The sequence below is a fragment of the Corythoichthys intestinalis genome, chromosome 9 (assembly GCF_030265065.1).
Source record: "Corythoichthys intestinalis isolate RoL2023-P3 chromosome 9, ASM3026506v1, whole genome shotgun sequence".
In the NCBI taxonomy this organism is placed as follows: Eukaryota; Metazoa; Chordata; class Actinopteri; order Syngnathiformes; family Syngnathidae; genus Corythoichthys; species Corythoichthys intestinalis.
The window spans coordinates 5,444,945-5,472,293 of NC_080403.1; the positions used below are offsets into that span (position 1 = coordinate 5,444,945).

General features: G+C 39.5%; 1 protein-coding gene across 4 annotated transcripts in view; it reads left to right on the forward strand.

Moving 5' to 3' along the window:
• Positions 1 to 3,088: 3,088 nt before the first annotated feature.
• itga7 (integrin, alpha 7) overlaps positions 3,089 to 27,349 on the forward strand; it is an 84,341-nt gene continuing 60,080 nt past the window's right edge. For all 4 annotated transcript variants that reach the window (XM_057846305.1, XM_057846306.1, XM_057846307.1 and 1 more), the window contains exon 1: positions 3,089 to 3,432. In XM_057846305.1, coding sequence (XP_057702288.1) covers positions 3,239 to 3,432 — 194 coding nt within the window. In that variant the 5' untranslated portion in view covers positions 3,089 to 3,238. The remainder of the gene's footprint in view (positions 3,433 to 27,349) is intronic.

Genomic DNA, 27,349 nt, shown 5'->3' on the forward strand with positions numbered 1-27,349 from the left:
AAAGACCTGAATGTTCCTGTGTCTACCGTGCGCAGTGTCATCAATAAGTGTAAAGCCAATGGCCCCGATGTTTTGGGGTTGCTTTGCTGAATCTGGCACTGAACTGCTTGACCGTGTGCATGACGTTATGAAGTCTTAAGACTACCAACAAATTTTGCAGCATAATGTAGGGCCCGGTGTGAGAAAGCTGGGTCTCCCTCAGAGGCCATGGTTCTTCCAGCAGGACAATGACCCAAAACACACTTCAAAAAGCACTAGAAAATGGTTTGAGAGAAAGCACTAAAGACTTCTAAAGTGGCCAGCAATGAGTCCAGACCTGAATCCCATAGAACCTGTGGAGAGATCTGAAAATTGCAGTTTGGAGAAGGCACCCTTCAAATCTTAGAGACCTGGAGCTGTTGGCCAAAGAAGAATGGTCTAAAATTCCAGCAGAGCATTGTAAGAAACTCAATGATGTATACCGGAAGCGGTTGTTCGCAGTTATCATGTCTAAAGATTGTGCTACCAAGTATTAGGCGGAGGGTGCTAATACTTTTGTCCGGCCCATTTTTGGAGTTTTGTGCAAAATGATAATGATTTTTCATTTTTCATTCTCATTTGTGTTTTTTCATTGCAAGCAAAATAAATGAAGATATTACTACCAAAGCATTTGCTATTGCAATTGTTTTCTGGAAGAAATTGAGCATTAGCTAGCAGAATTAAAGACGCCACGATTTTGACGAGATATTATCACATACTTATTGTCAAGACACAGATGTGAATAGCCACAGCTGGATTTTTGGGGGATTTTATGGGTGAAACATAGTAATATAACAAGGGTCACGATGCAGAAATCGCAGACATCCAGGAGTGGACAAAATGTTCTTTTTCATATATTTACCTTTTTAAACGATTTTTTTTTCAATTTTTCTTTGTTTGGATCAATTACTTATCATCTAAAATATTAGAAAAAATGTGACAGTAACGAATAAAAATACAATTAAGTGATAATCAGTCATATAAGTCAGTCATATAATCAGACTTATATATAATAAGCCATAAAGTAGATATCTGACTTTTTACAGACGCCAATTTTTCCATTGTGATGTAATTTGTTAATAGTTTAAAATGTACGAATTACTAATTTTTTAAAGTCGTTTTTTATTTTTCAACTAAATATTAGACATCAATTATTGATTCTAAGCTAAAAATGTCAGACATTTCGAGTAATAAATATGATTACTTACCTTCTTTTTATGGCTAGGTTGAAACAAAAGCGGTTGCGCGACGTCTGTAAACAGGGTAAAACGGACAAATTAAAAATAGTTCGGGGGCTTAATGCACCATGAATCTGCTATGGCAGCATATAGACATATTGTGCTATCAAACACAGCAGTTCTTTTGGCTTAAAACAGCAGTTTATTTTAAGGAGGGGTGCAAGAGCAGAAACTGCTTTTTCAGCCTTGTCTGCGTTTTCCACCATATAAATAAATTAGGGCTGTCAAAATTATCGCGTTAACTGACGTTAATTCATCTTTTAAATTAATCACATTAAAATATTTGACACAATTAATGCAGATGCCCCGCTCAGACAGATCTAAATGACAGTACAGTGAAACGCTCACTTGTTGTGTTTTATGGAGTTTTGCCGCCCTCTGCTGGTGCTTGGGTGCGGCTGATTTTATAGGCTTCAGCACCCATGAGCATTGTGTAAGTAATTATTGACATCAACAATGGCAGGCTACTAGTTTATTTTTTGATTGAAATTTTTACAAATTTTATTAAAATGAAAACATTAAGAGGGGTTTTAATATAAAATTTCTATAACTTGTACTAACATTTTTCTTTTAAGAACTACAAGTCTCTATCCATGGATCGCTTTAACATAATGTTAATAATGTTAATGCCATCTTGATTTATTGTTATAACAAAAAAAAACACAGTCCTTATGTACCGTATGTTGAATGTATCCATATATATTTAATATATCCATCTTGTGTCTTATCTTTCCATTCCAACAATAATTTACAGAAAAATATGGCATATTTTATAGATGGTTTGAATAACGATTAATTGCGATTAATTACGATTAATTAATTTTTAAGCTGTAATTAACTCAATTAAAAATTTTAATCATTTGACAGCCCTAAAATAAATATATAAATATAAATATAAATATAAATATAAATATATATATATATATATATATATAACACACACACACACATTTCATTGGGGGGGGGGCTACTTCTTCCATATGGGATGGTACAAGTAGAGAATGTTTTTATTTATTTATGTTTTTAATTTATTTTTTAATTTATTTATTTATTATTTTTTAATTTTTAAATAAATTTTAACCTTTTTCAGTTAACACTTATTCTTCGTCCTTTTCATTTCAACCTTTTACTTGGATGTGAACAGTTTGGACTGAAAATTAGGAGGTGTGTCAACAACTTTAAAAGTATCTATTGATTTAGTATGAATATACAATGCTACAATATCCTTTTATCAGATAAGGACACATTAAATCGACATGAAATACATTAAATACATGTTTTGCATAATTCTATTCACTATAATATAAAATGAAATATTATACATAACATTTAAAAAAAAAAGAAAAAAAGAAAACTTTTTCTATACACTACTATGCAATGCGTTACCCTCTTTAAAGCAAGGATTACACTGAAAAGTATCATGATGCTATGGGAAAACTTTCCCAAAGTTTTCCAAAACAATCGAACTGCCTATTTCTAAGCATTTCAATGAGTTCATATCATGAGTGAAGTCTTTTGGACCGTGTGAACCGGCAGATACATAAATCTCTAGTGTATTTTTATATATTTATTTTTTCTTCACCCACTCAGTCTCTATTCAATCGCCTCCAAGTACCTTGACAACCTTGCCTGGTATTTTGGCAGCAGTCCCTTGAGTGCTGCTGTCAGCTGAGAGCGTGTGTGTGTGCGTGCATGTGCATATGTGTGTGTACAAGGATGGAGGGGGGAGGAGTGAGTGGCGCTATTCAAGGCACTTGTCCTCCCTCATCTCCCTCGGGTGAACAGAGGAGGAGGAGAGGGGAGGAGGCGTGTACTGCACACTTGCACTCTGGTAGCCTACGGGAGCACATTGAGCACAGGCTGCTCCCCCTTCCACACTCACTGCACCAAAAGCCGCAAGAAGAGGATTTCCCGCCGCAGGAGCAGGATTTCCTCCTCGGTATCACTGGAAGATCTTCTAACTCTGCTCTTGAAGCTGCAGCATGGCACAAGCGGCCTTGGGTGGACACCTTGTGACCAGGATGAGTCTTCTCTGGGCTCTGCTGACTCTATTCAACCACGTGTGGACTTTCAACCTGGATACTACTCACACGCTGCACAAGCTGGGAGACCGTGGCACCTTCTTTGGCTTCTCTCTCGCTCTACACCAGCAGCTCACCCCAGAGCCCCAGAGCTGGTGAGTTTACAACTTTCATGTGCACCTGTTCCAGACAGGCAAGGAATCCTTTTTCTTCAGTTCTTCTGAGTTTTGATTTGTAAAGTTTTTTATTCCCATGAACCACCAATCACAAAGTGGAATCATGAAATAATTTGCGTGGTTGAAAAACAATCACTGACATGATAATAAAATTAAGGGATACTCTACAGTGGTGCCCTGCGAGTGGAATGATCCGACTAATGAGATCCCCTCTGAGATGTTGTTTGTACGATTTTTTTGGGAAAGGAAAAACATTTAGATACATGCACTGTATAGTGACATTTAACTTAACTCATTTTCACAACAGGCAGCAGTTTGGCATAGTCAACAAATCCTCGAATATGGTTTTGAATGCTAACACATAATGGAAAATACGATAGACGTTCTATTTCCCCAACCTGGTCACCATGTCGAAGTGTACTTGAGAAAGATAATGAACCCTACACTGCTCCTGATGCTGCGTCATCAGAAGGTGAATGAAGAAATCAAAGCGCTGTAAAGGTAGGAAAGCGCTATACAAGTGTAAACCAATTCAAGATCTGCTCTCCATGTGGTGTCCCGATGGTAATTGTGGTCATATCAGTTAGCAACGCTATTTACATTAGGTAGAATGTAATGTACCGTAATTTCCCAGATATAAGGTGCACCTGTGTATAACGTGCACCCCAAATTTACTTGTAAAATCTAGGGAAAATTTTTGTACCCGTGTATTACGTGCACCCTAATTTTAGCACCAGTAACTAGAAGAATACAAGAAAACAGAGCTCGTGTACAGATACAGAAATGTCATTTTACTGAATGGTGAAACACAGCACAAGCATAGCACATTGGTAGTTCAAAACATTACCGTAAACTGACAATATGCACGGTAATAATATGATCTGACAACTTCTCCAACTTACCAGAATCAGAACCAAAACAAGACAGATGTGACTTTTCTTTTAAAGGCTGCTGTATAACTTGCTCGTTTCATCATGATGAATAAATGTTTCTTCCATGGATTGATACGGTAAAATAAAAGTGAGGAGCGCAAAGAAGAGTGCATCGCTGTTGACTAACAAGAGGAACTATTGTTATTTGGGTTTGAGTTTCCCGAGGGACAGATATAGTTGACGGACACAGGAAGTCTGTGTTGTGTTACGTTTGTTATGGACTGAGTTGCTGAGTTGCAATAAACGTTGACTCAAATGAGCTCAAGAAACTAAATTCTGTGCTTTATGAAGAGTGTAAAAAGCAGAATTTAACACAGACGAAATCTTTCGACCGATCAGAGTGAAGTATTACCGAAACAAAATGGTGAAGTCATGTACCGTAATGTTCGGCAACGGATCGCCGCATATGTTTTCTTCAACCCAACATGGCCGTGTAAATAAAAAAATCGGTCTCTATATAAATATATATATAGATATTTCTGTCTCCATCTCTGTACCTGTGTATAATGCACACCATGATTTTACAAGTTGATTTTCGGGAAAAAAAAGTGCGCGTCATATTCGGGAAATGACGGTATATTCAGTCATGTTTTTGTATCACTACAACATCTGTTCTTCTTTCCATCCATCCATCCATCCATCCATCCATCCATCCATCCATCCATCCATCCATCCATCCATCCATCCATCCATCCATCCATCCATCCATCCATCCATCCATCCATCCATCCATCCATCCATCCATCCATCCATCCATCCATCCATCCATCCATCCATCCATCCATCCATCCATCCATCCATCCATCCAATTTTCTGTCCAGTTCCATTCTCTAAATCGGGGTCGGGAACCTTTTTGGCTGAGAGAGCCATGAACACCACATATTTTTTAATGTAATTCCGCGAGAGCCATACAATATGTTTAAAAATAAAAATACAAGTAATGTGTGCATTTTATGTAATTTCAACACTTTTAAAGTACAAAAGGTCTCTGAATTATTCTAAATAACATTGTTGTGCTGTTGCTAATCAATGATTAGCATTTCTTACCATTAATGCGACTTCCGGTGCTGCATGGTTTTGCTGCTGGCTTCGCAGTTTGGTTGATACTTGGTGGGGTTAAGCTTCATGAGGCTTTGAGAAACTTAGGATGCGTCTCTTTTCATGTTCACGAAGTGCCACGAATCCTGTTCTTCCCCACCATGCACGGAGCACCATCAGTAGACACCGAAACAAATTTATCAATCGGTAGATTTTTTTTTTTTTTATTAACGAACTCAGTGAAGGACTTCCCTCTTGTTGTCCCTTTCATAGTCAAAACCTTGCAATCACGCTGAACTGGGATAAATTGCTTACGTCTGTTGGCTTATCCAAAGCTAGAGAAAGAAAAATGGAGCCGCATTTATGTCCTTCACTTTCGTTGCCTCAATTCTATTTGACATCATGATGGTACGATTGTGAACAGTTCTTGCCGACAGAGGCATGTCTTTTATCCGTTTAATTATCTTGTCTTTATCCGAAAAGTCGTCAAAAAGTTCATTGGCAACATCAAGCACGATTGCTTTGGCATATTCTCCATCTGTGAATGGCTCTCCGTTTCTCACAATTGCTAAAGTGCCAGCAAAGCCAGCCGAATTCCAGTCACCTTGTTGGGTCCAAACACGAAATTGCTGCTGACTAGCTTCCACTCTTGATAGTAGCTCTTGACATGCTTTCTTCCTGTTTTCCCCCGCAGGATATTTTGATGCAAAAGTAGTATGGCGGGTGTCGAAGTGCCGCTTTATATTTGACCTTTTCATATATATACAATTTTATCATTGCATATTAGACACAACGCAGAACCTGCTCTCTCCACAAAGGCAAACTCCTCTGTCCATTCCTGCTGAAAAGTATGATACTCCTCGTCTTTTTTTCTTTTTGCCATCCTCTCAAAACAGTTTCTAAAATTAGCTGACAAACGTGGAAAACAAAACTAAAAACGAAGGAAGTTTACTTCACGCCGTGCAGAGCGCTTTTGGGGATTTGTGTGCAAATTAATTTAAGTGTTGTGAAAAGTGGTTGTTAAACCGAGGCTTATTGGACCTTTAAGTTTTCAAATGTGTTTGTGTCTGTCATTGCACCATCTAGCTGTGTGGATATGCATTATAATACTCGGGCGCTTTTATTTCCAATATAAAAACTCCCACACACACTGTAGGTGAAATAGAACACTGAGATTGTAGTAGCTCAGTAGTAGTACGTAAAATATCCAGCATGCGTGTGTACTGCCATTGTGCACGAGGTACGAGCATGATAAATTTGGACCGAAACGGCTGTTTTTGGATGGGAGAAACAAAATAAGATCCAGCAGAAATGATTAACAAATATGAGCGTGATGTGTGTTTGAGTGAACTGGCTAGACAACACAGCCCCCCCCCCCCCCCCCCCCTCACGCCAACAACAACAGAACATGAAAAGTGAAAGTAAAACTTCCCACTCTAAATTGACTCTCTCACTCTCACGTCAGTCACTCGCTGCGTTCAGGAACAGCTTGCAAAACACAACTGCCACATTAAAACCCGATTCGTTACATTCATTCATTATTATTATTACCTGAATTATATCATTGTTATTGCAATTTGTATTTATAATTTATTTGTTTTGCCACATGTAATTGCCATTAGTAATTGTGCCTGCAGTTTTAATTAAGGATTCAGTGTAGGTCTTTGGGCTGTGGAACGAATTCATTGAATTATAATGTATTTTTATGGGAAAATCCCGCTCGACATATGAGCATTTCGACTTAAAAACCATGTCCTGGAACGAATTAAATTCGTCTCTGGGATATCATGAGTGAGAGAAAAAGCTGCCATTGGATTTGCGCTGCCACATTGTTGATCCAAATCATTGTCGAGACATCCATAATTCAAGTGAGTGGAGGGGTTTATTGTGCACTGAGCTAATAGACTGAATGGGTAGACGTGGGTATATGACAGCATATGAGATATATCAGCAGATGTAAGGTCATTTTATTGAAGGCGTCATAATATTCCCGTACACTTGAGTTCACTTATGTATACCGAAATCAGATTGGCAGTCGGCTCTCAGTTGCCGTTTGATTATGAAAGCCTATTAAGCGCTATTTGGATTTGAAGTGGGCCTATGCAGATCCTCTCTGTCGCCATCAATACAAGTAATACAACTAGCAGTAACTGACAAGCAGCCAAGCATAAACGTTCTCTTTATGAAACTGCTCCTTATATAAAAAAATAAAAATATACTTGAAAGGAAAAGCAAAATACATATCTGCTAATCATCGCAGAACACATGACATTTACTGAACTGTTTTTGTCATGACGTTCTCGTTTTGCATTTGATAATCAAAATGATAATTACAGACATATATTCTCTATTCAGTACAAATCAGCATACTTTCTATTGTATGAATAGCAACAGGTGGATACCCCGGTTACTGTACCAACATCCATTTAGTGTGAGAGCATTCATTTTTTTTCTGCCCGTTACTACCGTATTTTTCGGACTGTCGCACGTGAGTATAAGTCGCACCAGCCATAAAATGCCCAACCAAGAGAAAAAAAAAACATATATAAGTCGCACCGGAGTGTAAGTCACATTTTTGGTGGATATTTACTTGATAAAATCCAAACACATAGAACAGACATGTCATCTTGAAAGGCAACTTAATATAAAAATACACTAGAGAACAACATGCTGAATAAGTGTACAGTGTACACTGTACAGTGCATGAACAACGAAATGCGACTATACTGTCCTCACCAGGATGCTACGGCTCGGTCCTGGCTAATAAGCGGGCTAAACTCCCAAATGACGATGCTGGACGTCCGTATATTTTGCTGAATCAATTTCGTCCTCGACGTAAATAAATAATAATTAGGTGCTTTTACAGCAATGACATGACACAAACGGTTAGCATGTGTTCGCTAGCATTAGCGCATCGTTCAAACAAACAACTGGCTCGAAGTGTCCGATCGCGGGTGGAAAACACACAACAACAACAGAAAAGATGATACACAGGCGTTGCCTCTGGAGAGATATTTTACAAGCATAAACAATGAACGTAGGTTCGCAGCTGTGTTCCTCTCTCGCTAACTCGCCCACTCACTCAGAGCTACGTAGCTGTCGGTCTTCTTCTGGTGTGTGAGCGCTTTTCTTCACGTAAACAAGTGCGAGTGCGCCCCCACGTGGGCGTGAAATCGCCACAAACTAAAAGCATGTATTTCAATATAAAAAAGTCAATAATACAATTGAACACACATTGCCAAAGGGCGAACGTGAACGTGGCCATAGCTATTAAGAGTTATTCAGATAACTATAGCATAAAGAACATGCTAACAAGTTTACCAAACCATCAGTGTCACTCCAAAACACCAAAATAATATGTGAAATGATATCATAATGTGTTAATGATTTCACACATAAAGTCGCACCCCCAGCCAACTACGAAAAAAACTACGACTTATAGTCCGAAAAATACAGTAAGTCACTGGCAAAAGTAGATGATGAAAGTTCCATTATTTGTTCTATTATACATTTTTCATAACAATTGATTAAACATAACAACAACATACAAATACATTAACACCCTCCCGATATAAGTATTCCTCCATTTTTAACTGCTGACTTCTCGCTTTAGCCATACCACAGTCACACTGTCGCCTGCACATACCAATACTGAGATCACTCTCTAATGCAACTGTGAAAAAAAATAACACTGTAAATTCATTTTCCACCAGCATGACTGCACCTTATTTTAAAATGTGACTCTGAGCCAAAAGTGTCCCATTGCTTCCCTGCAGGAGGACCTGAGGAGTCAAGAAAGCGATGGCATGGATGATGTGTAATGTAACTGGTGGTAACATCACTCCACCGCTACGTATGGATGACTCGCTGATATTTTTAGAAAAATATTGTTAGAAACGCTTAAGTCCATGTATTTACTCTCACTGGCTTCAATATTAGGTGCACAATGGAATGGACTTCAGTGCTGCTAACTTCATAATGTTAGCGGTATTAAATTGTCTTTTTATTTGTTCACCGCCACCAAGTGAGTGCATAGCTTTAACACAACAACAACAACAACAGCAGCAGCCGCAGGAGCATCTTTTTTAATCATTGGCCTAAAATAGTTCCCACCCCAGGGAGTGGGTAGAGATATATCGTGATGCACTGACACTCACAGGCAGGTTAAAATAGTTAGACATCTGTATTTGAATGTTGAAGTATAATGTACAGCTTAAAAAGTTCGACAAAGGCTCCTTCAAGACAGTAAATGTGCAATATATTAAAACAAAACAAAACAAAACAAAACAATAATAACAATCTAAATGTAAACATATCAAAAGTACATAGCACATAATGGATCCAATTTCCATAAATCAGGATATCAGTATCACAACCTCACCAGTAGCTCAATAGATTTCATCCTGAGAGCATACTTTATTATTCATCAAACAAATATAGGGAAACTGACTCTCCTGTATGAATAATACATATCCATTAAGCAGTTCAGATGACACGTTCTCAAAAGCACCATGATGAGGCATCTTGCCCCAAAGTGTTGTAATCAGATGCTGCAGTGACTCACTGACTCTTGAATGTGGCCAAGCTTTGTTGGGAATCTTGCCGGAGGTCACACGACACTCAACTCGGTGATTGTGATATGATGATAACTGCTTTGAAGTTCTCTATTCATATCTGTATAGCAGACACTAACACTACAGTGTCATGAAAAAAAAAGTTTGGGTATAAACAGGGCACCCAAACCTTTACATGCCACTGTTTTTTGGACACTTTAAGTATGTCCAAACATTTTTCATGCTGCTCTAATTACGATTAAATGCCGTTGTTGTACACCACGGCAAACCAAAACAATCTAATATTTCCTCATTTGGTGGTGCCCCTCTAAAAGACAATATTCCCTAAGAAGTTGTTTCCCTAAGACTTTAGATGCCTTGCCTTGCCATTGTTTGAGTCTCTACATACGAGCGTACACACAGAGGCAACAATGATTTACCCACTGAATCATTTTGAACTCTTGCGGCAAACTGAAAGATGTAAAATAAATAAGTAGCGATTTATCTACTAAACTAGGTTGAGTGGATAGCACGTTCGGCTCACAATTCTGAGATTAAGGGTTCAATCTCAGGCTCTGGCCTATCTATGTAGACTTAGAATGTTTTGTCCAGGTACTTCAGTTTCCTGCCACATCCCAAAACATGTATAATAGGCTTATTGAACACTCCAAATTGTCCCTATGAGTGTGTGCGTGAATGGTGGTTTGACTCGTTGTTGCCAGTGATTGGCTGGCAACCAACCAATTCAGGGTGTACTCTGCCAATTGCCCAGACTTAGCTGGGACAGGCTCCAGCACCCCCGCAACACTTGTGATGATAAGCGGCTTGGAAGATGAATGAAAGAAATAGGTATGCACTGTCTCTGATCAAAACCTATCAAATCACTTCCACTGTCTTTTAGTGTGGGCGAGTGTAAATAGATGATGTTAGGCTACGTGCAGCTGATTAATCATGGCTCAATCTGTTTTAGCATCATTTGCTCAAAGAGAAGTTGTAAAAATCAAAGCGGCTTTGTGAGAGATCGCCATCAGAAGAATGCGTCTTGAAGCCCACGCTAATCCTCAACTTCTTGCTGTTGGTGCAATGAACCACTTCACTGTCTTTGTGCAGCGTCGTACACAATCTCCTCACAGTGTGAGCACAAGTGCTGGCTTCTTTTACTTGGCCTTGGTGGAGGTCTGTTGGGGTCTCAGAGTAATTTAACAATCTTGGCTGCTGCTGCCAGACAGACGACAGGGACATTTCAGTTGGAGTTATGTGGGCATCTGCTATTTATACTGAAATGACAAGTGCTTCCACTAATAGTTGAGCACATGGCAAAGACAGGAAACTCCCTGTGTTCAGGCCCCCAGCTGCCAATCTGAACAGCAAATTTGGCATTGCACTTTGTCATACATTCAACACAACCTGTATGGAAAAGCATTAAAGCGAAAACAAAACAAAACAACCATGTGCATTGTACAGTGGTACGTCTACTTACGAACGTCTCTACATACAGAATTTTCAGGTTAAGGCACGCCTCAACGGGAAAATATTGCCTCTTCTTCCAAAAGAAATTTCTGGACATGAAAGGCAAAAATACAGTATGACTTGAACTCGCAGTTTATAGAACGTAACATACTTATAGCTGCTGCCATTGGCTATTGCCTAGCATTCCTGGCATCCAATTGGCCAAGAGGGACCTCTACTGTATGTTTATGTGTGTATCCCAGCATCCTCTTCATTCGCCCCTCGTTTTCCGACGGCTTTACATGACTGTATAAACGTTTATTCTTTATTCTTGTTTTTTTACATTATGAACAAATTTGATTATTATGTATAATTTATTGTGCAAAAATCTAATGATGTTTTGATGCATCTTAATCCATTATAAATGATTTATGTCTTAATTTTGGGGGGCTTGGCATGGATTAGGGCATTTATGGAAAACGTGCCCCTACTTACAGAATTTTCCCCAAATGACCTGATATGACCAGGACACGCCCCCCAAACGTCCCCAATTGACCTGCTATGACCAGGACACGCCCCCTAAATGTCCCCAAATGACCTGATATTACCAGGACACGCTCCCCAAATGTCCCCATATTAACTGATATGACCAGGACACCCCCCCAAATGACCTGATATGGCCAGGACACGCCCCCCAAATGTTCTTAAATGACCTGATATGACCAGGACACGCCCCCCAAATGTCCCCAAATGACCTGATGTGACCAAAACACGCCCCCTAAATGTCCCCATATTAACTGATATAACCAGGACACGCCTCCCAAATGTCCAAATATTTACTGATATGACCAGGACATGCCCCCCAAATGTCTCCATATTAACTGATATGACCAGGACACGCCCCACAAATGTCCCCAAATGACCTGATATGACCAGGACACGGCCCCCAAACGTCCCCAAATGACCTGATATGACCAGGACACGCCCCCCAAATGTCCCCAAATGACCTGATATGACCAGGACATTCCCCCACAATGTCCCCAAATGACCTGATATGACCAGGATATCTCCCCTAAATGACCTTATATGACCAGGACGTGTCCCCCAAATCTCCCCAAATCAACAGGAAGAGATCTAATATTGTCACCCAAATGACCTGATATGACCAGGACACAGCTCCCAAATGTCCCCAAATGACCTGATATGACCAGGACACGACCCCCAAATGTCCCCATATTAACTGATATAATCAGGACATGCCCCTAAATGTCCCCAACTGACCTGACATGACAAGGACACGCCCCCAAATGTCCCCAAATTACCTGATATGACCAGGACACGCCCCCCAAAGGTCCACATATTAACTAATATGACCAGGAGACGCCCCCCAAATGTCCCTAAATGACCTGATATGCCCAGGAGACGCCCCAAATGATCTGATATGACCAGGGTCCCCCAAATGTCCCCAAACCAACAGGAAGTGACCTGATATTGTCCCGGAAATGTCCCCAAACCAACCTTGGCGAGGCTAAGATGTGTTTCTCCACACAGCAAAGCCCTAAAGTAATTTCTCCAGAAATAATTTCTAGTTTAACATAGTTTTGTTTGTACAGTTTTGTTTGTACTCAATCATCTCTCCCTACATCTATCCATTCATCCATCCATCCATCTGTCCGTCCGTCTGTCCATTAATTCCACGTGGTGACTACCCAACTGCTCTGCTTGTGAATGAATTTCTGAAAGTCTAGCAGCTGAGATGTTCCAACTGCAGTGTTATGGTGTTTGTATTTGATCAAACATACAGTAGCTCTTACAGTCTCTATAAAGCAATCATATTTTACTGTCCACATCCATCCATAAAGCTCTTGCATCATGATATACAGCATGTATTTTTCATACAGTAGATGTGTTTGGCTCACTGCCACCGCATCTGTTTGAATGCTGGACAAAATCCAATATATTTGTTATATGCGTTTTCCTGCTTCAGTGTTTAGTGCAAAGTGTCATATGGCCGATGCTGTAGATACTGCAACTCACAAATCATTGGGACCCTTTTGTCTATGTGGCCTTCAAAGACATCTTTTGTGCTCCATATTCATCCAGGCCTTTCAGTCAGCTTTTATATGCAAGAAGAGATTTCCGCTTGGCAACATCTCTGCGCTACAAATTATCGGGAAGGTGACAGCTGGTTATGAATTGTTGACATATCGGAGAAATGCGACAGTTACATGGGAATACACAATACTGGGGAAGGTACAGTAGCTATGCGTTGAGAACATCCTTTATGTGTACAAAGGTTTTATGTTAATTTCATACATTAATGGCATTGCTTTTGCTGAAATGTTATTTCGTGCTAGTATTGAGTCATATTTTTTTAAGAATTCTAGTCTTCTTAACTTGACTTAACTTGACCTTTAAATGTTCCCTCTTTACTTTGAGGATGCTTCTCGTTTGTAGAATCAAACCAAAACTACAACTCCATCATATTTGTTACAGTAGTATAGACACGGTAACAGTAAAGAATATATTTGCAATATTTTATCTTCAAGCTGAAGATCTGAATATTTTCTATGTGTTTTGACTTGTGAGACAAAACAGAGAAATTAGTGTTGATTGTGACAGTGATTTTTATTAACGTCAATTGACAACAAGCAGCACTTTGGCAGATAGAGAAGAATTGTTCAAAATAAGAGGCCTCGAATACATGTCTACTAATACTGTGTTCTCGATTGAAGTTTACAGTCAACTATACAAAATAAAGAGAATTGCACTTGTGATATTAATTTTGGTCCACTTTATGCATGCATTCATTTGCAGCAGATTGGACTATTGCAACGGTATATTTACAGGTCTTGATAAAAAATCAGTCAGGAAGCTGCAGCTAGTACAGAATGCTGCAGCCAGAGTCCTCACAAATACAAGGAAACTGGACCACATTACACCGGTTTTGAAATCGTTACACTGGCTTCCAGTGAGTCAAAGGATAGACTATGAAATACTACTGCTCGTCTACAAAACACTTAATGGCCTTGGACCAAAATACATGCTTGATTTGTTAGATTCCTATGAAACATCTAGACCTCTAAGGTCGTCTGGAACCAGTGTCCTGTATGTTCCAAGAACAAGAACCAAGCAGGGTGAGGCAGCATTTAGTTATTATGCTCCTCACATCTGGAACAAGTTATCTGAAGGTCTGAAGTACCGTATGCTCAAACTGTTAGCTCCTTTAAATCAGGGCTAAAAACGCCTTTGTTTCACACTGCATATCCATAACTGTCTATAAATGTCAATTTATTTGCTTTCTATTCCTCTTGTGCTTATCTCCATTGCGGATTTTAATTATTAGCAGTAGTAGAAGTATTTGTTTTATTTTTATTATTGTTATTATTATTTTTAATTCTATTCGTGATTAAATGCAATTTTTATGTATAATTTTATTTCCTATTTCGATTGTCTTTGTTTTTACGTTCTATTGATTTTAATGTGATTTTTAGGATCTTCATGTGATGTAAAGCACTTTGAATAGCCTTGTGTTGAATTGTGCTATATAAATAAATTTGCCTTTGCCTTTGACTAACACTAAAAATAATGTAAACGCAATGAATGCTATTAAAAATTCTGTTCATTTCAATAGGAAAAGATGTCTTGAGATAATTTTTTTGAGTTTCTTCCTAAAAATTTGATGAGTGAATTGTACATCAGACGTAAAATTTGACCCGCCGTTTGTCTCAACATATGACGAGATGCTGGAAATACGACGATTTATGACAACGTCGCAATTTTATTGTTTACCCGCAAGACGGACACACGGCTGATTTTCTTGTGAGCGAAATCAACATGGGTCCCATACAGGAAGATTAGTGCAGGTGGTGAAAAAAGGAATAGGGACACTTACCATTGAAGGAAATGATAGAAAAATATGAGCGTGGTGTGGGGTTGAGTGAACTGGCTAGACAATGCGGCTCACCAGTCCCCGCATACACCGCCAAAAATAACAGAACATGAAAAGTAAAAACTTCCCACTCTACTGCACTTCTCTGGCTCTTCAGCCACACGGTGCGTTCAGGAACAGCATGCAAAATACAACTGCCACATAAGAACGCGATCCGTTCCATTAATGTGTTATTATTATTATAACCAGTATTATATTATTATTATCATTATTTTTATTTATAATTTATTTGTTTTGCGATATGTAATTGCTATTAGTAATTGTACCTGAAGTATTTAGGATTTAGCTAGGTTTTTGGGCTGTGGAACGAAATGATCAAATTATAATGTATTCTTATGGTAAAATCACGCTCGACATACAACCATATCAACTTAAAAACCAGGTCCTGTAACGAATTCATATCTAGAGGTACCACTGTATTTCATTTTTATTTTTTTCAAATCCAACATAGGCCTCTTTTGAATATTCATATAGAGTGAAGAAAATAAGTACTTGAACACCCAGCTATTTTTCAAGTTCTCCCACTTAAAAATCATGGATAAGTCTGAAATTTTTATCGTAGGTATGTACATGTCCACTGTGAGAGAGATAATCTAAAGAAAAATCCAGAAATCACAATGCATGATTTTTAAAATAATTTGTGTGATATAGCTGAAAATAAGTATTTGAACACCTGTCTATCAGCTACAAATCTGACCCTGAAAGACCTGTTTGTCCGCCTATTAAAAGTCCACCTGCACTCCATGTATTATCCTGAATAGGATGCACTTTTTTGAGGTTGATAGCAGCTTAAAGACACCTGTCCACCCCATACAATCAGCAATACTTAAACTTGTAACATGGTCAAGACCAAAGAGCTGTCCAAAGACACCAAGGACAAAACTGTTCATCTCCACAAAGCTGGAAAGGGCTACGGAGCAATTGCCAAGCAGTTTGGTGAAAAAAGTCCACTGTTGGAGCAATCATTAGAAAATGGAAGAAGCTAAACAATCTCAATCAGAGTGGAGCCCCATGTAAGTTATTACCTCGTGGGGTCTCAAGGGTCCTAAGAAAGGTGAGGAATCAGCACAGGACTACACGACAGAAGTTGGTCAATGACCTGAAATGACCTGGGACCACCGTTTCCAAGGTTTCTGTTGGTAATACTCTAAGATGTCATGGTTTAAAATCAAGCATTGAACGGAAAGTTCCCCTGCATAAAACCGCACGTCATAAGTTTGCCTATGATCATTTGGATGATCATTTGCATTGAAGATGGGTTGTGCCTGGGTTTTTCAACATGACAATGACCAAAAGCACACAGCCAGGAAAACCAAGGACTGACTCCATAAGGAGCATAACAAGGTTCTAGCAAGGCCTAGATGGTCTCCAGACCTAAACCTAATAGAAAACCTTTAGCGGGAGCTCAAACTCTGTGTTTTTCAGCAACAGCCCAGAAACCTGACTGATGGGTGGGCCAAGTTCCCTCCTGCAGTGTTTTCTTCACTGTACATTGGATATGTATGTGATGCGTCTGCAGTATGAAGGCTCATCTGTACGTCTCCGTCTGTATCTTATACAGCATTAAGAGGTAAAAAAAAATGGCACCACTGTTCGACAAAAATGACGAGCGAATAAGCAGTGGCAGACTTAGCTAAGAAAATACTTTTTCCTTCTCGATGCAACACGTGAATCAGGTTAGGAAATTGTTAATTGAAGTAGAAAAAAGCTACAAAAATGTGCCCAAGACACCATATTTACTTCCTTGAACACACTACAACACATAATGAAGTGTTTTGAATGTGTTACGTCGGATGTTTTTGCAATATTAACAGCTAAACAACACTAAATTGGAATTGATAAAAAAAAAAAAAAAAAGAAAAAAAAAAAAAATCAACTAGGCATCACACGCTGCAGTGTAAAGGTAGACTTTTATTTTTCACAGTTCATATCTCCCTTTTGAAGGAAACCATAACGACAATGTGGCCCGTGACAAGAATGAGTTTGACATCCCTGCCTTCGACCTTTAAATGTGTCATTATGTCCCTGCACCATTCCTTCACACACAAAATGGACCATTTTCTTTGCATCACAAAAGCACAATAAAGGACACCCCCTCCACACACACATTTTCCCTTCCTCCATCTTGGGTTGACAAAGCTCCCCCCACTCCCAAACTCAATTCATGATCTGTCTACTTTTGTTGTAAAATCTCCTGCAGCCCATTCACGTGAAAACCTTGGCAGCGCATCCAGATCCCCACTTTTTCTCCACTGCTTGCCTAATAGGAGTAGGGATTTATGAAACCTGCACAATTAATACAGTACTCGTTACTGCTGCCTATTTAACACTTTTCCGCAGGCCCGCCCTGACCTGTACAAAAGCTCGACGGGAAACGTCCGTGCCAGGCCCAAAAGCTTTCAGGAATATTAGCGAAGGGAGAGAAGGACGATGTGCATCGTCAGCAAGAAAACTTCAATTGTACTGAGTGCAGGAAAACATGCCATCCGTTCTCTGTGGAGATCATCAGTGAAATGATAGCTTGTTTACATTTTTAACTACTCAAGTGTCATCAAGGTTGCTTGAGGAAAAAGGAAGAGGTTAATCCTGGCATTCACATGCTCAAATAGGAGCTTTTGGGTTAAATAATAGGATATGATTTGCCTTATCATTATGTATCTGTGTGTGGGTATGCAGTTAAATCAATCAGATCATAGCACCACCATACAGTACTTGTCATGGAGGCTATTATATTTGTCAGGTTTGTTTTGTGGAACAAATGTAATGGCAATGAATATTCATTTTGCATGTTTTTCCCATCGCTACTTATATAGCAAGGGCGTAGGCTTGGTCTCAATATTGGTAGGGACTCTATAACAGCATAACCTGCATATACACTTTTTGCTGGGGACGGGGCATTAAAACGACCAACAGATTATTGAACGGTGGTCAGGGCTACATTTGTCACGAATGTGAACCTAATTTATTGATAGGTTAAAGTGCGTACGACAGGAGAAAAAAAGTCTTAAATAGCATTATTATGTGAATTACAATCATATTTTGAGACGATTGGACTATATACAACAATTTGGCAAAGCTCAGATGACGAGAAATTAGTGTTTTAATCTGCCGTTTAACCACGCCTACCATTATAGGGCTCGAGCGTCCCCAACAGGAGGATGACGTCGTCAGGGTCACGGTTTCATCTGATTTAGAATTAAACCCATTGAGGGGGAATTATTCAGAGCGAGGAAAATGTGATGAAGAGAGACGCAAAATGTCATTGTTTCAGTCTCTCTACTCCAATATTTTTACAGGATATTCTTTTTATCGAAGTATTTTTCCCCAATTGCTAAATATACGGTATTGTCATGACAAATAACAGTCTTGTGCTAAATAGAATATGAAATATTAAAAATGCATTTATTCAGTACGACATGGCAAAATTACTCCATAATGGTCAAAACTGTTGACTTCACCTTTACTGTCGCACCTCTTGAACGATATTTTATGCCACTGGAATTAGTCCGGCTATTGTCATTTCCCTGCCCCGGCTTCTGAGAGCGTAAACAAACCAAGAGGCGTGACAGCTAGCTGACATGCTAACCCGACCCGAGTGATGTTTCAAAGTCTATTCTCGGCTTTTGAAGCGAAAAATCACTCAAAACTACCTGGGATCATGTCACACGGCGGCGGGGTTATCAATTGTCTTCGCCGATCGGCAACCTGCCTGGTGGCGAGAAAGGTACAGCTTGCCCCCTGCTGCGGGCAGGAGAGCGTGTTTGCCGGAGAAGCCGCTGGAGAATTACCGCCGGACAAACCGGCCGATGTCGGAGGAGCGCGTAGCTGCTACACGATCAACACGAATACGGCGTAAATTAATGCTTAACTACACGGCGAAGACGTAAACAGCGAGAGAGCGGCGTTGTTGGTGCAGCTAACATGGCAGGATGTGTCTGAGGAGAACTTTTCTAAATGTCTGTCCAAGATCAAACGTAAGTAAATAGTCCTTTATTTAAAGAAAGTTTGTAGTGTTTACTTTGTGATCGCAGTATTCGCGGCCATTTTAACACAAAGTTCTGATCGGGTGGAAAATTTGACAGAACACCGGGCACACAAAAAGGGCAATAAGCCGAGTATAGCGCTCTCCCAGCGGTGGTATGTGCGACAAGCCGTCGGCCGAGTGGCATTCTAGGTGGACAAGGAGCATGTTAGCCACAAAATGCAAGCCGCCTCCCTATTAAAATATGTGCCATGACCATCTCGGGGTGAACAGGAACTTTCTGAAACCCAAAAAAGGCTCACACGCCTCTCCCTGGTGCAGCTACAAAACCCTGTAGCCGTTTGGCTGGCGTGATGCAAAAAATAAACAAATTAGTCCGCAAAATCAGCTGAATCCGCAGTCCATCTGCATGCTATAAAGCTATGCTATAGTGTGAGACGCTGACCCAGGTTACGTCACATTCGCATTCATCCTAAACCCGAGACTGGCACCGGAAGTAACTCATTTTCATGGTGCGGGATTCAAAAATTGAATATATAAAATGATCGCTTCCACACACACCCAAGCGGTCCATTTCATTCAGGAGCATAAAACACCGCGTGAAATATGAAATAAACATGATTTTTGGTGTCATACGCACTTTAAATGATCAATGCAAAATAAATCTGTATTGACTGCTATTAACTTTCATCTGTATTGGTTCAGGTTATACAACATTCGATTAAACCTTTGTTTTCAAAAACTACTAAAGAAACATTTTGAAGTGCAAGTCCCTTTATTAAAAAAAAAAAAAAAAAAAGGGAGCTATCCAAGAATGGATCCACTTCTGGGGGACACTGGAGCACCCCTAGACTCAAACGAAAGTGTGTTAAGTTTTTTTTCTTCATGTCAGTTCATGTTCATCTTCATGTCAGTGTCCCCCTGAAGTGGACTCATTCTTGGATAGCGCCCTATTTCTTTTAGGGACATGCACTCTGAAGCCACCGTGTTCCACATAATGCAAACAATGATCCAAATGAGAGACGGCTAGCTTGACTTCATTGTTGCATGTGGCTGACCGAAGTAGTTTTGCAGGTTAGCAAGTTCACACAGTTTAATGTTATGCTAACTCTGATGCAGGTCGGAGTTTAAGTAGCAAAATTTGTGGTGTTTCCCCCGCCTCCACAACTAGTAGGTCTTTGTACATTATTTACAGTGGCTGCTGCTGGCCCAAAAATCTTCTAATTTCCCTCTTCTTTGAAGGGGGCACAGGAAGCGGCATGTTGTCAACATGAATCTGTCGGTGCTGGGTCGGGGCTGGGAGAGTGTGCGTGTGTGTCTGTGTGGGGAGGGGTCAAGTCAGCAGCCAATCAAACGTGCATTTAAGGAAAAAAAATGGACCTGTACATTCAGCAAGTGAAAAGGGATAAATGAAAGTCTGACCATAATGAAAGTAATTCACTTAATAATGGTAGGGTCTATTCTATTCTTCCAACATATGGGAAGACAATTTAAATGACCGAGTCTGTGAAGTGAACTCATTATATAATGCATATAAGGTTGCTCAAAAGTTGGTGGGGACAATTTGAGCATCCTGAAAAGTTGGGAGTGTAATGTCCCTATCGTCCCTTTGCAATCCTACAACCTTGAATAAATACTGCATATAAATATAGATATATATATATTTTTTAACAGAAGTGGGCAGTAAAAGAAAAGAAAAAAATTGGTGCCTTTCCGTGACAAAATTACTTGTGGCAGTTATTTTGGGCTGGTAATGATATTTAAGTTTTCAGCGGTAAAAGTGCCACTTTGACCACTGCCATGTTCTCCTCTCGGCATTGGTAAATCCCATATTTGGAGAATTTGGGCGCGCCACGTTCTATACATCAGTCAATGGGTGGGAAGACGCACAAGCATACTGTGTAAAGATTACAGAGATCCCAGAGATGCAAGTGGCCTCTGCTGCCTCCTTAACTTTATTTAACGATATATTACACTTTACAACTTTGATTACAACAAGTGTGGTTAAAAAAAAAAAAAATCACCCAGCGTACAGTTGTCGTGAACAGTGTTTTTAATCTTACATTAAAAAAGCAATTAGTTACATTTAAAAAATTACTTCTCCCAAAAAGTAATTGAGTTTGTAAGAGTAAGAGTAATTAGTTACTCAGCAAAGTAATTGACGTTACGTTTCATTTTCTACCCATTATTACATTATTTGTACATTCTTTAACATCTTTCACATCAAAGATGTTTAACTGCTTGAATTGAACTGATTCTTTACGCCCCCCCCCCCAAAAAAAACACATTTAAAAAAAATTGTCACCTATATAATAGTGTAACAGTATACAAACTTTAACATTCAACTGCTATGAGAAAAAAAGCCTTTATGTTTTGTTGGTCCGAACCGTTCCTGTACCGAGGTATGTACTGAACTGTGACTCGTGTGTATCGTCACACCCCTAGTATATATAGATATATTTTTCAATATGCAGGTGAGGAATCTCCTGCTTCTTCTGTCTTTGCGATAGTTGTTTTGATTAAAAAAACATCACACAGGGTTCATGGATATGTCATTCAAGAAACGTTTAGGGCAAGTGAATATATTGGTAATAAAAAAAAAAATATATATATATATATATATATATACAGTATATTATTATCATATTGTAGTGTCTACAAGGACAACGCCAACACTCAGCAGGAAAACAGTTCATTATATTCAACTAATTGTACCCACCTGGACCACAAACTGCATGTAAAAAAAAGTTGCCCCAGAGTTTAAGATTACGCTCGCCACGCAAAATGCTAATGCTAACAAGAATGCGAATGCTATGCTTAAACCACGAGCCACCTAGCTAATCATCATCGCGATTGTAATGGGGTCACAACCCCTTCCCTCCTCCCGCTCTGCTCATTCCCAGGGAACCGTGACAAAATCAGACAACTCGCTCTTCATTCAACCAAGTTGTTGTAAGGTGCCCCTTCACATCCTCAGTAACGGTAACGGCGTTGCAAAGATGGGAAAAGTAATTAAATTACTCACGACTGAAAAAAATGACGCTGTTAGAAACGTAATACTCTAACGCTGTTATTAACAACATTGGTCGTGAAGCATTTACGTATGATACCATACATTCTAAATTTGGGAACACCTTAATTGAATGTGGGTTCATAAGACTGTCATAAGACAACACTCACAATCACGACATGACATCAGTCATGAACACAAAAGATTGCAGATGTCATTTTAAGTGTCATTTAGTAAATTGCCACTTTTGATGTAAAGGCGATGTCGCATTGTTTCAAATATCTTTGACATGACAACCTTCAAAATATTCTTCTTCAAAAAAATCTTCAAAATTCAAAATTTATTCATATAGCCCTTTACAAAAACCTTGGAGATCCTCAAAGTGCTTTACAAAAAAAGAGTAATATAGTACATAATAAATAAAAGGTAGGAAACGACAATACAATAAAATTGGGAGAAAAAAAACAATGCATTGCGCTAATAGTCATTACAACAAATATTACAACATAAAACAGATAAAATCCAAACACATCAAAAGCCTAAAAAAAGCTATCCAAGTACGGAGGAAAAGCGAGTCTAAAGAAGTGGGTCTTTAACCTAGATTTAAAAAGGCCTAGATTAGTGATGGTGCAGATGTCAGGTGGCAGACTATTCCACAACCAGGGGGCAACAACTGCAAAATACTGATAACCCCATTATAAGTCTCGATTTAGGAACTTTGCAAAAATATATTGATTCATTTTCATCCAAACTATTTTTTTTTTTTTTTTTTTTTAATGATTTTTTTTTACATTTGACAATTAGCTCTGCTTCTTCATGTTTATGACAAGTTGTCTTGGTTTATGCCTACTTGTCACGTCAAAAAATGAAAATGGCCTCATTTTAGGCATGCACATTTATGGATTTTTTGTCTTTTCTTTTAAAAGTTCTTTAAAAAGTTTTTTTGTTTTTACAATGCAGGGACTTCCACCTGTTTGCGGTTTACGCCATACAAATTCACTGATTTGTATTTTTATTTTCAGCCATTCAATAGCTAAAAAAATCAACAATTTGGCCTTTATTTTCCTAAAAATCCATCCATCCATTATCTACCGATTGATCCTGGGTTGGGTCGCGGGGGCAGTAGGTTTAGCAGGGAAGCCCAGACTTCCCTCTCCCCAGCATCTTCAACCCGCTCCTCAGGCGGGATTCCAAGGCGTTTTATAGGCCAGCCGAGACACTTTGGCTAGATTCATACCGCAAGTCTTAATGCACGGATCCAATTTTTTCATGATTTTCCGACTCGAGTAAGGCCTTAACTTGACGGTCTGAACTGGAAAAGTCGCATAAAAGTGGACCATTTTAAATCCGATCCAGGTCACTTTCGGTGTTGTTAAAATCCGATCTGGGCCACAAATTTCCAGAATGTGGTTGTGGTCTGAACTGTCAAGTCCCCAAAATCGGAATTCATGCAACAATTACGACAGCAAAAAATGAGAGAGACAGGGCGCCACGGTAGCGGTGCAGCTGTGTATTAGCGTTAGCGCCTAACTTGAACGCAGATTCTGGGGAAGGGGCGGGCTTGAAAACAGTCTTAAAAAAATAAAATGGGTTGAGGATAAGCCTGAGAATATCGTACTTTCTGGACTATTGGGCGCCCCTGATTACAAGCCTCACCCAGTACATTTTTAAAGGAAAAAACATTTTGTACATACATAAGCCTCTCCGGTCTATAAGCCACGTGTGGCCACTTAGTAACATGAGGTATTTTCAAAGATATACACAGTTTTAAAAATTTTAATAACACAGCTTAACTTTTCTTTCCAAACAGCAAACACGGCAGTTATATAGTAGCGGCACGGAAGTTACATAGCATCAACACGGCAGTACAGCACTAACTGGGCTGCTTATCAAAAACATAAAAGTCTTTGTTAACAATCTTCCTCTTCCTCCTGTGCACTCAAACCATGGAAGTCTTCACCCTCAGTGTCGGACATGAAGACGCCCAGATACACTTCGCCACGCACCTACTCAATTTCTCCTTCGCTATCGCCTTTAATGTCTCCCATAATGAGAGAAATTCACTCCTGAGCCCGTGCCGTCCTCCTCGTCACGCAGCAGGCTGGCCCCTAAAAACCTGTTGTTGATGCGGACTTCTCTCGCACCGCTTCACGCTGCCAGGCTCCCCCTGTACAAAAGCTGCTCTTCGTATGCGGCGAGTCTTGGCAAACGATCTCTCGCCGCTAGTCATCCAAGCTTCCCATACAACTCGGATATCCACTTTATTTTCTTCCAGCATTTTCCATGATGCGGGTCTGCCAATTCTACTCATGCACAGAGACGAGGGTCCGCCACCTCTATTCATGTACAACGCACAAAGTTAAACCACTGGTAATAGTGCAAACTAGCGTCTTCCTTGACACATATATTCGACGTGTCTCACTCCCACATTCCATGCTCGAGCGCCTCTGGTGGCCGTCAGAAAAATGCACAAATTGGCCGCATCATTGCACACACCGCAGGACCCAAAATGAGGGAAAAACATAGCTGCTTGTAGTCCGGAAATTACGGTACTTGGTTTTCTCTCTGCTCCAAATGACCAATATTTCAAGGTTGCTTACACAGCCTGGAGTCGGGGCAAAATGTCCATATGTGTATGTGTGCGTCATGTGTAGTCATTTGTTTTGATGCTTCTGTGCATGCGGGTGAGTTTGCTCAGCGCATCTCAGAATGCGAATTAGTGCGCATGCGTAATACTTGAGCAGACTTAATGAACAAAGGCAGTCTGAACGGGCACACCAAAAAAAAAAAAAAAACAGATATGACCAAAAAAAAAAAAAACGGAATTGTGCATTAATACCTGCGGTATGAAACTAGCGATAGTTTCTCCAGCGTGTCTTGGGTCGTCCCCAGGACCTCCAACTGGTGGAACATGCCCGGAACACCTCTCCGGAAGGCATCCAGGAGGCATCCGAACCAGATGCACGAGCTACCTCAGCTGACTGGAGGAGTAGCGGCTCGACCCAAAGGCTCGAGCTTCTCACCCTTATTTTCCCAAAAATAAATAAATAATAAATAAATAAATGACTCTGATATGTCACAGGATGCTGCCAAAGCCCAAGCTAAAAGAAAGCAGGCTATTTGATATTTGCCCCTAAAAAGCGGTCTAGATTATGGATTGATGGATAGACACCATTCCTGGAAATGATTTGCTTCAAATCTCAAGATGCTTTCAGGTAGAACTGCAGAGTTCGATATGTATCCAACCCATCAGACACACCAAAGGAATTCACAGTTTGTCAAATGCTTTTTAATCATACCCCAGAACTAATCATTGCATTGAATCACCTCCCACGACACTGAACCGCGGTGTCCCAAAGGGGTTTTCACATGGACTGCCAGCTGTCTCTGTTCTTCTCTTTCCCGTTTTATTATGCATTAGCTATGCCCTATGTCTTTGGCTCATTGTGGCACGCATCATGAATCACAAATACTCATTCTCAGCTGTTGCTTTCTGTATCAAAATTTCCCGAAAATGACTGTTTTAAAGACACACCAGGCAATAGTAATGAGCCGGTTTACACCGTAATTGTTGTTTGTGGACATTTTTATGTTGTCATCTGTGTATACAACCCCTGGCAAAAATTATATAATAACCTGTTTCGAATGACATCTATGCAGTTGTTTAATTTTCAAACGAAAAAAAAAAAAGCAGATCACAGAAATGACACAAAACTAAAGTCATTTTGAACGTCAACTTTCTGGCTTTAAGAAACACACACACACACACACAAAAAAACCTAATCAAGAAAAAAAAGATGCTTTAGTGGGTAACAGTTACCTGTTTACACCAAGCCAAAGGAAAAAAATACAGAACCAGTTAATTCTAAAGGCAAAACGATGGAATAATGAAACAACAACTACAACAAAAGAACACTTAACAAACCACTACTTTGTAGCCAAACACACACATCCAGCTTTTATAAAAGCACGCCGTCTCAGAGGCATGGATTCAATGAGTGTCAAACAGTACTCTTCATCAATTTGGCTCCAGCTTTCTCTGATTGCTTTTACCAGATTAGCTTTGCAGGTTGCAGCCTTGTCATGGACCATTTTTTCTAACTTCCACCACAGATTTTCAATTGGATTGAGATCTGGGCTATTTGGAGGCCATAATGTTGACCTTATATGCCTTTCTTCAATGAATCCTCTCACAGTTTTTGCTCTATGGCAAGATGCATTGTCATCCTGAAAAAAAAAAAAAATTCATCATCCCCAAACGCCCTTTCAATTGATGGGATAAGAAAAGTGTTCAAAATATCAATGTAAACTTGTGCATATATCGAAAATGTGATAACAGCCATCTCATCAGTGCCTCTGCCTGACATGCAGCCCTATATCTTTGGAAAATTGCATTATTTAATCAGGTAGTTGTCTTCAAAAATCTCACTGGAACGGCACCAGACAAAAGATCCAGCATCATCACCTTAGTCAATGCAGATTTGTGATTCATCACTGAATATGACTTTCATCCAGTGATCCACATTCCACGGTTGCTTTCCTGTATATAAATCCTATTGTTTCTTACAGTTCACAGACATTGACTTCAATTCCCACCAATTTGTTCCTCATTTGTTTTGTTGTGCCTTTTCTGTTTTCAAGACAGCTGACTGTGGACAACAAACATCTTTTGTAACACTGCATGATGATTTATCTTCTTTAAGAAGCTTTATGATTAAAATTTACATGGTGATTCCATAAGTTCCCCCTTCAGCTTGGTCTAAAAAATTAACTATTACTGACTACATTTTTTTTCTCTTGATTTGTTTTAGTGTTTCTTAAAGCCAGAAAGTTGCCGTTTAAAATTGTGTCGTGTCTCTGATATGTTTTCTTCGACAAAATTTAACAACTGCATGAATATCCTCTGAAACTGGTGATTCCATAATTATTGTAAGGGTTGTATGTGTGAGGGTAAAGAGTCAGGTCTGCACGCCTGCACTT